Source organism: Hypanus sabinus, chromosome 4, assembly GCF_030144855.1.
Source record: "Hypanus sabinus isolate sHypSab1 chromosome 4, sHypSab1.hap1, whole genome shotgun sequence".
NCBI lineage: Eukaryota > Metazoa > Chordata > Chondrichthyes > Myliobatiformes > Dasyatidae > Hypanus > Hypanus sabinus.
This window is the reverse complement of record NC_082709.1, coordinates 111,310,852-111,326,736: the sequence shown is the minus strand read 5'-3', so window position 1 is coordinate 111,326,736 and position 15,885 is coordinate 111,310,852. Positions and strand designations below refer to the sequence as shown.

Genomic DNA, 15,885 nt, shown 5'->3' with positions numbered 1-15,885 from the left:
AATCAGTTTTGTCTCCTTTCTTGAAAATAGTTCCCTGGTATATTTTCCTTTCTGTAGACATGAAAGATGTGATTCTGAATTTGCTTGCTGTCAAGCTTTAGAACCTCAGTGGGGGTACACGTGTTTTCCACCTGGCATGTAGCCTTTTCACTTTCTTGCTTGTCAGGTCTGACAGGAAGATTGGACCAGATAATTTGCTGTGAAATAACATCAAGAGTGCTCAAGTCAAAGACAGAGCTACAGTTGTCATTTGAAGCGCTCTTCTAACAGCAGTGATTGATGCATTGATAAGTTCACTTCTATTCTTGACTCAGAAGAGTGAACCCAAGGGTCTTTGAACTGTGGATTGATGTAACAGGAGAGTTCACAAGTCACGGTCTTTCGCAAATCGCTGAACCTCCAAAGCCCCCTTACACTCACCAGCTGATCACTGGGCCAGGTATTTCTGCTGTACCTCACCCATAAAACAATTTCTTTTCCATTCAGTTATATTGGGAGTTGCCAAACTAAGAATGTTTGCATTTGCACATGGATCTGCAGGTCATTCTCATTAAGCTAGATTTACTAGACTTTTCTGGCAGAAAAGCCCAAGAGCCACTTCAAAGGTGCCATCTACACAGGATTCAGGAGAGTCCAGAACACTAGAAATTGCTCTGCTCCTTTTTGGTGGGGAGCCATCAGTTTATCTGTAAGCCACTGTCTGAGTAGAGCTATCTTTGTAGGCTCATTGAGACCTTTAAGACAGCTTTTCTAATGACAGTGTTTCTGACAGCAAGCTGCAATAACTACATCCCAGTGGTGCAAGTGTCCAGGCATCAAACTGGGAGTGCGATAGCATGCCCACTGATCAATTGCTGAAGTCATAACTTATTGCTCATCCCAACCCACCCAAATGATGAACAACTGCCACTTGTGGACAATGCCTAGATGGCGTGTTCTCAAGGCTAGAAGCTACAAATAGAACTTTGACATGGTTGGAGCAGGTCAAGAAGAGGAGGTGGAGAGGAAGAATGGGTGCAGGAAAGGGGGGAGGATGGGTGAAATAAAGAAATGAAATAGAGTATAAAGGTACCCAAGATTTGTACTTATACACTCACGTATCAGAATCTGCTGGAAGAAAGTATATTATGCAGTTTCTAGCTCTTCCTCTACAATTGAATAATTGTAACTTAATTGACCACCTTGGCTCTATACCCCTCAATGGCCTTGCTTAACAAATATATATCAATCTGACGGTTGAAATTCTAACTGAGTTTCAACAGCTTTTTAGATCTGTGCTTTTAAGCTTACCCAAAAAATTCTGTACATCCTTTTTGGGTTATTAAAGGTGATGTTTTAACAAATGAGGTTGTTTCTTCCTTCTTCAAACTTGCTTTTATCTCTTCCATTTCTTCTAATAACTTATGTTCAGTTTCTGAATTGGATTCTTTTGTTTCCCTTGTGTTGCAAGTATTTTTTGTTTTGCTGCTACACAAATCAGTAGCGTTAAAATTAATGGTTTTATCATCATTTTGGCTCTCCATATCATTGGCAATTCTTAGTATTCTACCTAAAAATAAAAAGAAACTGAAGATGGTATTTCCACATATTTTAGCAAAATTCAATAAACATACAATTTATGCAACATTAAAGTGTCAATTTAAAAAAAAATTCACGTATTGCAATCTGGATATTGCTGGCATTCATTGAGATTCCTGTTGCTTATGAGAACTTGTTTGGTATACAGATCATAACTGACCATGAATCATTGTGAGATATGCATTTAATGGTCAAAATCAAAAGGAAATGTACCTAGGTTTAACCAAAATTCAGTATAATGTAACATATTGTAAATTTAATGACTTACACAGTCTGGAGAAAGAGACTTGCTCCACTTCTCATGAGGATTAACATAATCTCAAGGATTTTACTGGAGGTGCAAGTAATAGTGGCCAGGTGTTTACAATAGCAAAACAATTCCTTCCAAAAAGTTGGGGAAATTGATGAAATTTCCTCAGCTTTCAAAAATTTTATATTACTTCAAGAAAACAAGTATAAAATAGGAAGACCTACAAGTCCAAAATAGTCATTGTTTATATCTTTGTTTTACGAGGTAGAAACAAGAGAAAAACAAAAATTATTTCAAAAGAATAATAATTAAAATATGAAGGAGATGAGGCTCCAAACTTAAAAATTAAATTATCAGTGATAGAGGCACTTGGCCATTAAAATTGAAACTAGACATAACATTTTGTGTTTAGTGGCCTCTAGTGGGCAACTATTAATAAATTTACATCCTTCATATATCTAATTGACAAAAACCACAGCAAGGTTGAGAGCTTTGTATAGTCCTCGGAAGATCAAGACAAATCTGCCAGTATTATTCTGATTTCCTCAGTGTTTTGCTGTTAGATTTATTTCATTATCATCATGTGTTTTTATAGACCTGACATTAACTTTATTGAAAAATCATCCAGGCCAAAGTATTGGTGGAATACTTAAGGAAAGTTCATACTGCTTGAAGTGCCACCATTGATGCTTTAGGACTTCTCTAGTGGATGAAAAAAAAATCTTATGGCACTATTATTTTAAGGTGGCATGGTGGCTTAACGACTATCGTAAAGCGATTACAGCATCAGTGAGAGATCTGTGTTCAGTTCCACTGCCATCTGTAAGGAGTTTGTATGTTCTCCACATGATCGCATGGATTTCCTCCAGTTTCCTCCCATGTTTCGAAGATGTACGGGATGGGATTAGTAAAGTCTGGGCACGTTACATTGGTGCTGGAAACATGGTGACACTTGCAGACTACCCCTAGCACATCCTTGGAGAGCCTTGGTAGTTCAAGCATTTCCATGTATGTTCACGCACAACACGCTGGAGGAACTCTGCAGGTCGGGCATCATCCGTGGAAATGAACAGACAATGTTTTGGGCCGAGACCCTTCATCAGGACTGAAGAGGAAAGGGGCAGGGGCACTATAAAGAAGGTGGGGGGAGGGTGGGAAGGAGAAGGCTGGTAGGTGCCAGGTGAAAAACTAGTAAGGGGAAAGATCAAGGGGTGGGGGAGGGGATAGGCAGGAAAAGTGAAGGAGAAATGTAAGGGGAAAGCACTATGGGTAGTAGGAGGTGGCAGAACCATGAGGGAGGTGATAGGCAGCTGGAGGAGGAGGAGGCAGAGTGAAACTGGAATGGGGGAAGGGAGGGGGGGAGGGAATTACAGGAAGCTGGAGAATTCAATGTTCACACAAAGGGCCTGGAGACTACCCAGACAGTATATGAGGTGTTGCTCTTCCAACCTGAGTTTGGCCTCATCATGGCAGTAGAGGAGGCCATGTATGGCCCCTGCCCCCTCCCTCTTCAGTCCTGACGAAGGGTCTCGGCCCGAAACATTGACTGTTCGTTTCCATGGAAGCTGCCCAAACTGCTGAGTTCCTCCAGTGTGTTGTGAGCAGTGTTGCTTTGACCTCAGCATCTGCAGAGTATTTTGTGTTTCAATATAAATTCAATGTTTAGACTTACATGTGAAAAACACAGCTAATCTTTATTTTGAATGAGCTTATTGGTATTGCACATTGAAATTTTTCCAATGCTCTACCTAACATTCTTGCATTAACTGACTTCATTAAAACAAATTATCTAGTCATTTATCTCAATGCTTTGTGGGACATAACCACGGCGACTGCATTCACTTCATCATTAAATTGGCCACATATCATTGGTTACTAAATATTTTGTTACACTCTTAGTTTTGAAAGTCCTAAAAGTCCTTCTTTAAATTCAAAGAAACATTAAAGGATTAAATGTATTTAAATAATTTCACCAAAAATAATTACAGATGAAATGCTACCTTCGCATATCATTAATGTCTTTCAGAATAATATTAGGTCATCACAATAATAAACACATTATCCTGGCATTATGACTTATGAACAAACTACATATCAAAATAGTCACATTTGCAAATATTATGTATGTAACATTAAAGTAATAGCTTGAACACACAAACTAATAGTTTGATTCAAGGAGCAGCAACTCATGGATTGAATATGATCATATCATCATACCTGCGTAACTGCATACAAATGTTCCTTTATCAACATCATCCATACAGCGGACTCCCCAGCCTCTTTTGTGTGTTTTGAATAGTTGCAATCGAATTGTGAGGCCCTGCTGTACAACTCTGTTTTCACACAACCTCTTGTTGCACTTGCACCATTTGTTACATTCATAAAGCCTGAATTTTTTAAAAAATCACATTTTAGGGAGAAAGAATTAAAATTTACATCAAATATATCTAACAACAAGCTTATTTCCCAAAACGGTACATGATAGACCTGTCCTGGATTCAAGAGGTAGTCAGAGATTGTTTTAAAGAGCTTAATTTGAACTCACCCAGAAGGTGCACATTGCAGAAGTCGTTTGTATTCGTACCCAGAAGTTTTGCCAAATCTTTTGTTGACTTTTGCTGTCAGCTTTTGACATGCACACCTAGATCTTACAAAGACATCATGTCTTAATACATTAACACCAAACATTTATGTTACTTATGGTTGTTGATATCTTTCTGCTTTTCATTTCTACAGAATGAGATTGGATGGAGATAAAATTCATAAAATATACTCAATAAATTACAAAATTACCAAGTAATATGTATCATGTTTAACATAATTTTCTGCTGCACACTCCTATCTGTCTTTTAATTATATGGAGGGGCGAGTGGTGAGCGAGAGGTGGCGAGAGCAGGGTGAGAGAGAAACAACCAGGCTTAAAGATACAATTTAGAGAATTCCACCCCAAGAGGCTACAATTGGAACCATGGAACTGAAAAATGCAGAAGGATCCCAAGTGAAAGGAAGTGGTTATAGCAGTTATATTCCCCCCAAAAAATGTTTGAGGTTGGTCTGTGCTGAATTAATATATTTCAGGTGGTATGTGATATTATTCTTGGAAAGACAAGTTTCAATGTATGCTGATCTACGAGGGGTGGTTGATAAGTTTGTGGCCTACGGTAAAAGGAGATGAGTTATTAATGTCAAACTTTTTGCATAATCACTCAAAGAGTTGAACTGCACGTGCGTGTAACAACAGCTGTATAACTCATCGCCTTCCAACTTAGGCCACAAACTTATCAATCACCCCTGCTGTGGACCACCTCTAGAGGCCCAAGACGCCGACTTCTACAAAGAAGGGATCCGTATGCTCCACGACCGCTGGACTAAGTGTGTAAATGTTGGAGGGGACTATGTTGAAAAATAAATGTGCTAGGTTTTCTAAAATTGACTCCTTCTACCTTAGACCACAAACTTATAAATCACCCCTCGTATATGAGACCACAGATTACTTTTTGATTTATTTAACACCTATAGCAGTGAACAGGTTTGAGAAGTGCACAAGAGACTGCAAATGTTGGAATGTGGAGCAGCAAACAATCCGCTGGAGGAATTCAGTGGGTTGAGCAGTGCCTGTGGGGGGGGACTGTGTGGGGAGGAAGGGATTGTGGATGTTTCAAGTTAAAGTCATGCATCAGGACTGGTGCAGGATCTTGACTTGAAACATCATCAATCCCCTTCCTCTCACCGATACAGCTTACCCACTGAGTTGCTCCAGTAAATTGTTCAGAGCTCTGGAAGTACCAAGGGCTCAAGACCCAACATCTGACAACAGACAGCAGAGCTAGAGGAATGCAGTAAACAGAGATATTCTATTTATATGGACTTTTTTTTTTAAAAAACACATCGTAATATAGGAAGAAAAGCAGAAAGTTCTTCAGCTCTGCCCAATATTTAACCCACGAGGAACACATACAAGAATGGTGGACCACTTTTTTTCCTTTTTAAAGGAATTTAAGGATAAATACACAACATATGAAGTCTGAAATAAATGTTTCTAATCTCCCAGCTAAGTGAGAAACATGTTTTTGCAAATGTTCATTAAAAGCTGTATAAACAATGATGCAACTGAAGTGATGCAAGGCCATTGACCTGAAAAGTTCACTCTCCTCAGATGATACCCAACCAGCTGAGTACTTCCAGTATCCACAATATCTTGGTTTTACATAAATAAATTGAAACTTTGATATCCAATGGTTAATTCGCCATTTTTTCACTGAAAGATCTGAAACTCATAATTCCATGCATAGAAACTCTTCCATTTTTATCCCCAAGGAGATAACCAAAATAAGTTAAAAATAATACTAACTTGTCACTACAACCATCTGTGCAGTTGCATTTCTGTTGTAACATCTCTGCTGAATTGCTAATGAGATATCCATAAGGCAACCGTACTTTTCTGTATTTAAAATGCTCTGGTGCAGTTAAGTCAATTGCATTGTGCAGAGGAATTGGAACAGCTTCTATTCCATGGCTTATGTCAGCTTTGTAAACCATTGGACTCTTGGAAGGAAACGTTCTTGAAAGCTGAACATACGTATTGAAAGAGAAAAAATCCAATAAAAGAAAGTCACTCTGGGTTTCAAAAATGTAACTGCGCACCTCTTTGAAATTACGCAAACTTCTCCCACAAGGAGCTTTATAGGAGACATGTGGAGGCTCCAAGATCTCAGTATTCCAGTGCAATTTTGCATGTCTTCTTTGAAACTGGCAAAGTATGGGAATTTTCAGCGGATTTTCCCCTTTAAAATTATCAGAAGTTGGAGGCATTACTCCTGCAATACACATTCTACTGCACTTATGTTGATGAAATATTTTCGGATCAGGAAGACTAGTGTGATGGAAGTCATTTGCAGGTGGACAGATAGCCGACGGTGCCAGGCTTTTAATTACTGATGTTCGCCTAAAAATACAAAATTAAAATCTACTTAATTACTCTATCAAACTTACAACACAATCATAATTAACTCTGTCAATGTTAGAACCTGTTAGCACCGTATTTTGGGCACTCATCTTGAAAAGGCAGATAATCATAGGTGGTTAAAAAGAACCATTTAAACATGTACCAGGTTCTAGTAAAGGATATCAAACACCAGTATGAACAGTTTACAACAGGTCACAATGAAAACATAAATTGTTAAATGACATTTCCATCCTAAACTTCAGTTTTATTCAACAAAACAATCCAGTGCAGAGTAAATTCACCATCACTAAGACATCCTTTTACATAATACGCCAACAAAGTTTCAAATTCTGTGCAATTTTTATTATTCTTGTGCTCCAACATAAAACATTGTGCCTCATTATCCTCAGAGACAAGTAGAAATGAAATTTAACAAGAGGTGAGCGAGGTCACAACTAATTCAGAGAGAGTAAATAAAAAGAAATTGCTTGAATTATCAATGATCAAGGATTGGGGACACATAATTAAAAAGATCCAGGAGGAATATGAGGAAAACAACTTCTTGTTGTAACGTTGAAGGTAGTTTGATTTGGAATCGTCTGCTTACAAGGCTGTTGTAAATAGAATTAATTAGGATTTTCAAGAGGAAATTCAACACTGATGGGAAAATAAGGAGAATGAGATAACTAAGATGCCCACACAGACTCAATGGCCTGAATGCGTCACAGTTCTGTTTTCACTTGAAGGTTTACCTTCTGTTTGAATATAGATTTAAATAGTGAATAATGCTATCTTCATCAGTGTCTGTGCTCTTGAAATTAGTGTGCCTACATTCAGTTCTAAACTATACATTTTATTATGTTACCATGGTTTGAATCAACTTATTTTTAATGTGGCTATTATTTTTCTTTCCTATTCTTTCAGTTGTAGCATTTGAAGTTAAAATAATTTACTTTCATCGACTTCACAATAAAACAGAATTTTAGATCACGTGTAAAAAAAAACCCGGTAACACTACCATTTTCAGTCATCCTGATAAAAACTTTAACATAATGGAAAAGTGCAACAGAAGTAACAATCATGACTCAATTGTAGCAGGTTTAACCAGGCCTCAGAAACTTACGGTTCAAATTGTACTGTAGAGATTACTCTGGTCAATATTTATCCAACCAACATCACAAAGAAAACAAAATCAGACAAATCTTTTGTGATCCTAAAAGTACTGCATCCCTGCTTAAACAACATGAATCTTTCGGGGTAGTCCCAGATCTATCTTACCAGATACCAGCACTTTCCGATGGCTGAATGTAACATAAGAAATTGTTTATCCAACTTGTCACGCTCAGAAAGGTGAGGACTCGTCTTTTCACAATAAAACTGAATACTTACGAAAACAGGGCACTGTCTGATACTGATTCTGCTTCCATTTCCTCAGAAACTGTCACATTTTCTGACCGCTCTTCACAGTTAACCTGCTTTCCTTCATTTTCCATAACTTGAAATGCAAATGTAAAAAATGTGTAGTTAAAGAATTATTGGAACTCTTTTAGACCTCACAACCCAACAACCTATTAAAATAGACAATATTGATTAAGCTAACTTGGTGAGCAATGGGGAGGATGGAAAGAAAGACAGCATGTATTTACAGAGTGAGGTTCTTTAAATCGGCACAGTGACAACACTTCTAAATAAGGAGGAGGTGAAATCCAGGTGACATCAGCACTGTATTGAAGGAATGCAGCACTATTGAAGGTACTGCCTTTTGAATTATATTAAATTGAGCATCACTTTCTCACTCAGTTAGATTTAAAAATCCGTACTAGAAAGTAGGTTACTTCCAATGTTCTATATAATACTTAAGGGTAGCACATTGTCACAGCTAGTAGAGCTGCTACTTCAACAGCTTCAGAGATGCAGGCTCAATCCTGACCTTGGGTGCCAATTGTGTGGAGTTTGCACGTACTCCCTGTGACTGCACAGACTTCATCTTCTCGGGGCTGTAGGAAGGATGAGTAACTACACCATGGCACTGTGGTTCAGGAAGCCATTCAAGGGGAGGGGAGCAAAGGTAAAATGTAGTTGTAATTTGGGATAGTATGGTCAGGGGAATAGATACAATTCTTTGTCACAAAGATCAAGAATCCCCAAGGCTGTGTTGCCTGCTTAGTGCCGGGGCTCCGGACTTCCAGTCTGACCTGCATAGGACTGGGAGTGTGGGGGTGGGAGGGGGGGGAAGATCCAGTTGTCATGGTGCATGTGTGCACCAACGATGTAGGAACAACATGGAAAGAGGTTCTGCTGAGGGAATTTGAGCAATGAGGGACAAAATTAAAATGGAGAACCAAAAAGAAAATAATCCCTGGATTGTTGCTGACCCATGTGTAAATTGGAACAAAGTTAATAAGATTAGAGGTGTGTGGCTCAAAGGTTGGTCTTGGAGAAGTGGGTTTGAATTTGTGGGACACTGGCACCAGTCCTGTACTGGGAAAGGCTGGAGTTGATCCGATGGGACAGGCTCCAGCTGAATCATGCTGGGACTGTGGCGACCCACTTTCTGCGCAGGTGAACCAGCTCACAAATAGCCAGAGCGTAGGGGGGAAGACTTTGGTAATGCACCTCTGACGTCATTTCTGCCCAGATAGGGCGGGCGCAAGGGATTTAAATGCCAGCACCGCGAAGTTTGAATAAACTAGTCTCGAAACGACTTACTGACTGTGTATCATTATTTCAACGCGGTGTGTAGCACATCGCTACATTGGTGACCCCGACAGTCCAAACGGGATTTGGACCAAAGATGACCAACTCTTCATCTGTTCACACAGTTTCGCTAAAATTGCCGACTTTCTGGACACTGTGACCACGCGTGTGGTTTAGCCAAGCAGAAGCCCAGTTCCAGATTTGACAGATAACTTCTGATTCCTCGCGTTACTACCACGTGGTGAGCGCCCTTAACCAGGAGACGGCTGCCCAGGTTGCGGATTTCATACAGTTGCCCCCAGAAGAAGGCAAATATGAAGCATTCAAGGCACTGCTCATTAGGACCTTTGGCCTCTCATAGCGTGAGCGAGATGCCCACCTGCTTCACCTGGACGGTTTGGGAGACAGACTACCATCAGCATTGATGAACGACATGCTGTCCCTGGCTGACAGGCACAAGCCCTGCCTCATGTTCGAGCAAGCGTTCCTAGAGCGACTGCCCGAGGACATACATCTGCTGCTGGCCGACGCAGATTTCAGCGACCCCCGGAAGGTGGCAGCCCGGGCAGACGTGCTGTGGAAAGCCAAGAGGGAGAGAGTGGCATCCGTCGGTCAGATTACCAGGCCACGTGCCCAACAGCAGACTAGACCAGGCCCGGCAGGGGGGCGCACACAACACAGAGGCAGGAGTGAGGAGGCCAGTGAACAGTGGTGTTTCTACCACCAGTAGTGGGGCACAAAAGCCCGCCATTGTCGCCCGCCCTGCAAGGGCCAGGGCCAGCTGCCGCTAATGACTATGGCAGCAGGCCACCAGGAGAGCCTCTTGTACGTCTGGGACAACAGTTGGGATGCCGCTTCTTGGTCGACACCGGAGCGGAGATCAGCATCTTGCCCCCGACGGGGTACAACACCTGCAATAGGAAGCCAGAACCCACCCTGAGGGCCGCAAATGGCAGCATGATATGGACCTACAGCACCCGCACAGTGCAGCTGCAGTTCGGCGCTAGCCGGTTCATGTGGGACTTCACACTGGCCGCGGTGGTCCAACCACTCCTGGGGGCGGACTACTTGCGAGCTCACAGCTTGCTGGTCGACTTGCAAGGGAAAAGACTGGTACATGCCGAGACTTTCCAGACATTCGCCCTGGGTGAAGCCAAGTTGCTGGCTCCACACCTGGACTCCATCACGGACAACATGTCGGACAACAAATTCACCAGAATCCTGGCGGACTTTCCATCGATTCTGGCACCGCAGTTCACAGCAGCCATGCCCAGACACGGTACAGCACCACATTCCGACCCAGGGACCACCCCTCCATGCCCACGCACGAAGGCTACCTCCGGAAAAGCTCCGCCTGGCGAAGGAGGAGTTCAAGAGAATGGAGGAATTGGGGATCGTACGGAGGTCCGACAGCCCATGGGCCTCCCCCCTGCACATGGTGCCCAAAGCAGCCGGGGTTTGGAGACCATGGGGCAACTACTGCAGACTGAACAAGGCTACCACTCCAGACCGCTACCCCGTGCCGCACATACAGGACTTTGCAGCAAACCTGCACGGGGCAAGAATCTTTTCCAAAGTAGACCTCGTCCGGGGATACCATCGAATCCCAATGCACCCCAAAGACATCCCCTAAACAGCACTCATCACCCCGTTCGGCCTGTTTGAGTTCCTCCGAATGCCGTTCGGCCTGAAGAATGCCGCACAGACATTCCAGCAGCTAATGGACGCGGTGGGACGCGACCTGGACTTTGCGTTCATCTGTTTGGACGACATCCTTATAGCCAGCGGTTGTCATCATGAGCATCTGTCCCACCTCCGCCAGCTCTACTCCAGCCTGAATGATTTCAGCCTCACGATATACCCGGCCAAATGCCAGTTCGGTCTCGATACCATCGACTTCCTGGGCCACAGGATTATCAAAGACGGGGCAACACCTCTGCCCGCCAAGGTAGACGCGATCCACTACTTTGCCCGGCCCAACACGGTCAAAGGCCTACAGGAGTTTGTTGGTATGGTGAACTTCTACCACCGTTTCCTCCCCTCAGCAGCCCATATCATGCGCCCTTTGTACACCCTGATGTCGGGTAAAGGCAAGGACATTATTTGGGATGAGGAAGCCATGGCCGCTTTCGTTAAAGCCAAGGAAGCCTTGGCAGATGCCGCGATGCAGGTGCACCCCAGAACGGACATTCCGATTGCCCTCACGGTGGACGCATCTGACACAGCAGTCGGTGGGGTGCTGGCAACCCCTGGTGTTCTTCAGCAAGCACCTACGGCCACCCGAACTCAAGTACAGTGTTTTCGACCGGGAGCTGTTGGCACTGTATTAGGCAATCCGGCATTTCAGGTACTTCTTAGAAGGCAGGCCGTTCACCATGTTCACGGACCACAAACTGTTGACCTTCGCATTCACGAAGGTGTCCGATCCCTGGTCGGCTTGCCAGCAGCGACATCTGTCCTACATCTCCGAGTACACGACGGACATCCAGCATGTCTCGGGAAAGGACAACGTCATGGCGGACGCACTCTCCAGACTAGCTGTACAGGCCCTGTCCCTGGGGGTTGTCTATGCAGCACTGGCGGAGGCACAGCAGGCAGACGACAAGATGCCCAGCTGCAGGACCGCAGTCTTGGGTTTGCAGCTGCAGGACTTTCTCGTAGGCCCAGGTGATAGGACCCTCCTGTGCGAAGTGGCTACCGGCCAACCTCACCCCATCATCCCGGCAGCCTGGAGGCGGCAAGTTTTCAACTCCATACATGGTTTGGCGCACCCATCTATCAGGACAACCATCCGGCTGGTCTCCAGCAAGTTCGCGTGGCACGGACTTCGCAAGCAAGTCAGTGAATGGCCCAGAACGTGTGCGCAGTGCCAAACAGCCAAGGTACAGCGGCACACTAAAGACCTGCCGCAGCAGTTCGAACCCACCCGCCGGAGGTTTGACCACGTTCACGTGGATATCGTGGGCCCCCTACCAGTGTCCCGAGGAGCACGGTACCTCCTAACTATGATAGACCAGTTCACGAGGTGGCCAGAGGCGGTCTCGCTCACCAACACATCTGCCGATTTCTGCGCCCGAGCACTGATCGCAACCTAGGTAGCATGCTTCAGGGTACCTCCGTCAGAGGCGCCCATTTCACCTCCAGCCTGTGGTTGGCTGTGGTCAGCCTGTTGGGAACGCAGCTGCACCACACAACTGCCTACCACCCACAGTCGAACGGACTGGTGGAACGCTTCCACTGTCACTTGAAGTCGGCTCTCATGGCCCGTCTGAGAGAACCTAACTGGGTGGATGAGCTTCCCTGGGTCCTGCTTGGAATTCGCACAGTGCCCAAAGAGGATCTGCATGCCTCGTTGGCCAAGTTGGTGTACGGCGCGCCCCTGGCTGTCCCGGGAGAGTTCATACCAGCTCCAAGGGGGCAAGAGGAAGAACCCGCAGCAGTCCTGGACAGGCTACACGAAAGGCTCGGCAACCTGGCCCCTGTACCGACTTCACAGCACGGACGTACCCCGACCCATGTACCCAAAGACCTGCAGAACTGTAAGTTTGTGTTAGTACGAAGGGGCAGACACCGGGCACCGCTACAGCGGCTGTACGAGGGGCCGTTCAGGGTGATCAACAACAACAGGTCCACGTACGTTCTGGACATTGGGGGGAGAGAGGAGGTTTTCACGGTGGACCGACTCAAACCAGCCCATGTGGACTTGGCGCAGCTGGTCGAGGTTCAGGCACCGCGGCGCAGAGGCAGACCTCCCAAACAGAGACTGATCCAGACTGTGGACATTGGGGGGTGTATCGCTGGTTCTGGGGGGGGGTGTTATGTGGCGACCCACTTTCTGCACAGGCGAACCGGCTCACAAATAGCCAGTGCGTGGGGGGAGACTTTGGTAATGCACCTCTGACGTCATTTCCGCCCAGAGGGGGCGGGCACTAGGGAATGCCAGCACCATGAAGTTTGAATAAACTAGTCTCGAAACGACTTACCGACTGCTTGTCATTGTTTCAGCGCGGTGTGTAGCACATCGCTACAGGACCACTATACTGGTGAATCACAAAACTCGGGCTTTAAAGTAAACAATGGGGGGAGGGATTCAACAGCTTGGAAAAGTGAGTAAAGGAGAAGGAAAATGGATAAGAGGTTACTTAAATCTCCAGAATAAAATAAATAACAAGAAGTTTAGAAAGGGATAAGAATTTAACTTCAGGCAACATGGAAATGAGCAAAGACTTAATGTGCTATATATGAAATAATGTAGACGATCTTGCATTGCGTTAAGAGATTGGCAGGTATGACACTGCGGGTACAAGTTGTGGCTGAAAGAAGATCACAAATATGAATTTAACATTCAAGGATACATATCATATCAAATGGACAAAAGGGTATAGATAGTAGATGATCAGCCATGATCTCAAAATGGCAGTGCAGGCTCGAAGGGCCGAATGGTCTACTTCTGGACCTATTGTCTATTGACAAGCAGGCGGGCAGAGAGGAAGGGGTGGCTTTCTTGGTAAAAATGAAATCAACTCCTTATAACATAGAATCAGAAGATGTAGAACCCTTAAGGGTAGAATTAAGAAACTGCAAGGGTAAGAAGATGCTGATGGGAATTAATATTTGAGGATGAAGGGGAACAGGAAACAATCAGGTATCATGAGGTAATATTACAGCTATACATGACCTTGGTCAGACCCCACTTGGAATACTGTGTTCAGTTCTGGTCACCTCACTACAGGAAGGATGTGGGAACTACAGGAAGGGTGCAGAGGAGATTTACAAGGACGTTGCTTGATTGGAGAGCATGCCTTATGAGAACAGGCTGAGTGAACTTGGAGTGACAGAGGATGAGACGTGACCTGATAGAGGTGTATAAGATAATGAGAGGCATTGATCGTGTGGATATTCAGAGGCTTTTCCCCAGGGCTGAAATTACTAACACGAGGGGATATAGTTTTAAGGTGCTTGGAAGCAGGTTCAGTGGGGATGTTGGGGTAAGTTTTTCCACATAGAGAGTGATGGACGTGTGGAATGCACTGCTGGCAATGGTGGTGGAGGCGAATACAATAGTATCTTTCAAGAGACTTTTAGATAGGTACATGGAGCTTAGAAAAATAGAGGGCAATGCGGTAGGATAATTCTAGGCAGTTTCTAGAGTAGGTTACGTTGTGGACCGAGGGGCCTGTAATGTGCTGTAGACTTCTGTGATCTTTATACAGGCCTCTGAACTGTAGTCATTTTGTGGGATAAAAATTACAATGGGCGAGTGAATAGTCAAAAGTTAATTCAGAGGCTGAGTCTGTGGTAAAGGTGGCAAATGCAATGCTGGCATTCATTTCAAGGGAATAGAATATTAGCAACAAGGAGATAATGCTGAGGCTTTATAAGACACTAGTCAGGCCACACTTGGAGTATTGTCAACAGTTTTGGGCCCTTATCTCAGAAAGGACGCATTGTCATTGGAAAGAGTCCAGAGAAGGTTCATGAGGATGATTCTGGGAAAGAAGGGGTTAACAATGAGGAGCGTTTGGCAGCTTTGGGCCTGTACTCACTGGAATTTAGAAGAACGCATGGGGATCTCATTGAAATCTACTGAATGTTGAAAGGACTAGATAGTGTGGATATGGAGAGGATGTTTCTTCTGGTAGAGGTATCCAGAACTAGAGGACACAGCCTTGAAATTGAGGGGCAACTTTTTAGAACAGAAGTAAGGAGGAATTTTTTTAGCCAAAGAATGGTGAATCAGTGGAATTCTCGGCCACAGACTGCGATGGAGGCCAAGTCCATGGGTATATTCAATGGGGAAGTTTATGGGTTCCTGATTGGTCGGGGCAACAAGGGATATGGTGAGAGGGCAGATGTATGTGGTTGAATGGGATCTGGGATCAGCCATGACTGAATGGCGGAGCAGACTAGTTGGGCCAAATGGCCTAATTTTGCTCCTTTGTCCAGGTTTCAAAAGAGGTAGTTGAAGAGATTGTGGAGGCATCAGTAGTGATCTTGCAAGATTCTGCAATCACTAGATTCTGAAATGGTTTCAGAGGAGTGGAAATTGCAAATGTCACTCCACTCTTTAAGTCGGAATGGAAGCAAAAAGCAGGAAATTATAGGCCAGCAAACCTAACTTCTGTGGTTGGGAAGATGTTGGAATCTTTTATTAAGGATGAGGCTTCAGGATACTTGGACACACATGATAAAATAGGCCAAAGTCAGCAGTGTTTTCTTAAGGGGAAATCTGTTGAAATTCTCTAAGGAAATAACAGGCACTATAGAGAAAGGCAGGTCAGTGGATGTTTCTTGCTTGATTTTTCAGAAGACCTTTGACAAGATGCTGCATATGATGCTACTAAACAAGAACCTATGTTATTACACGATACTAGCATGGACAGAAGATGGGCTGACTGGCAGAAGACAAAGAATG

At 44.1% G+C, this 15,885-nt stretch overlaps 1 protein-coding gene across 11 annotated transcripts in view; it reads right to left on the bottom strand.

Moving 5' to 3' along the window:
- setdb2 (SET domain bifurcated histone lysine methyltransferase 2) overlaps window positions 1-15,885 on the bottom strand; it is a 90,119-nt gene that overhangs the window by 20,572 nt on the left and 53,662 nt on the right. For 9 of the 11 annotated variants that reach the window (XM_059967885.1, XM_059967884.1, XM_059967881.1 and 6 more), the window contains 5 exons: window positions 8,163-8,268; window positions 6,180-6,773; window positions 4,374-4,475; window positions 4,046-4,215; window positions 1,291-1,549 (listed from right to left, as the gene is read on the bottom strand). In XM_059967885.1, coding sequence (XP_059823868.1) covers window positions 1,291-1,549; window positions 4,046-4,215; window positions 4,374-4,475; window positions 6,180-6,773; window positions 8,163-8,268 — 1,231 coding nt within the window. The remainder of the gene's footprint in view (window positions 1-1,290; window positions 1,550-4,045; window positions 4,216-4,373; window positions 4,476-6,179; window positions 6,774-8,162; window positions 8,269-15,885) is intronic. The other 2 variants (XM_059967880.1, XM_059967890.1) reach the window with 1 other exon arrangement.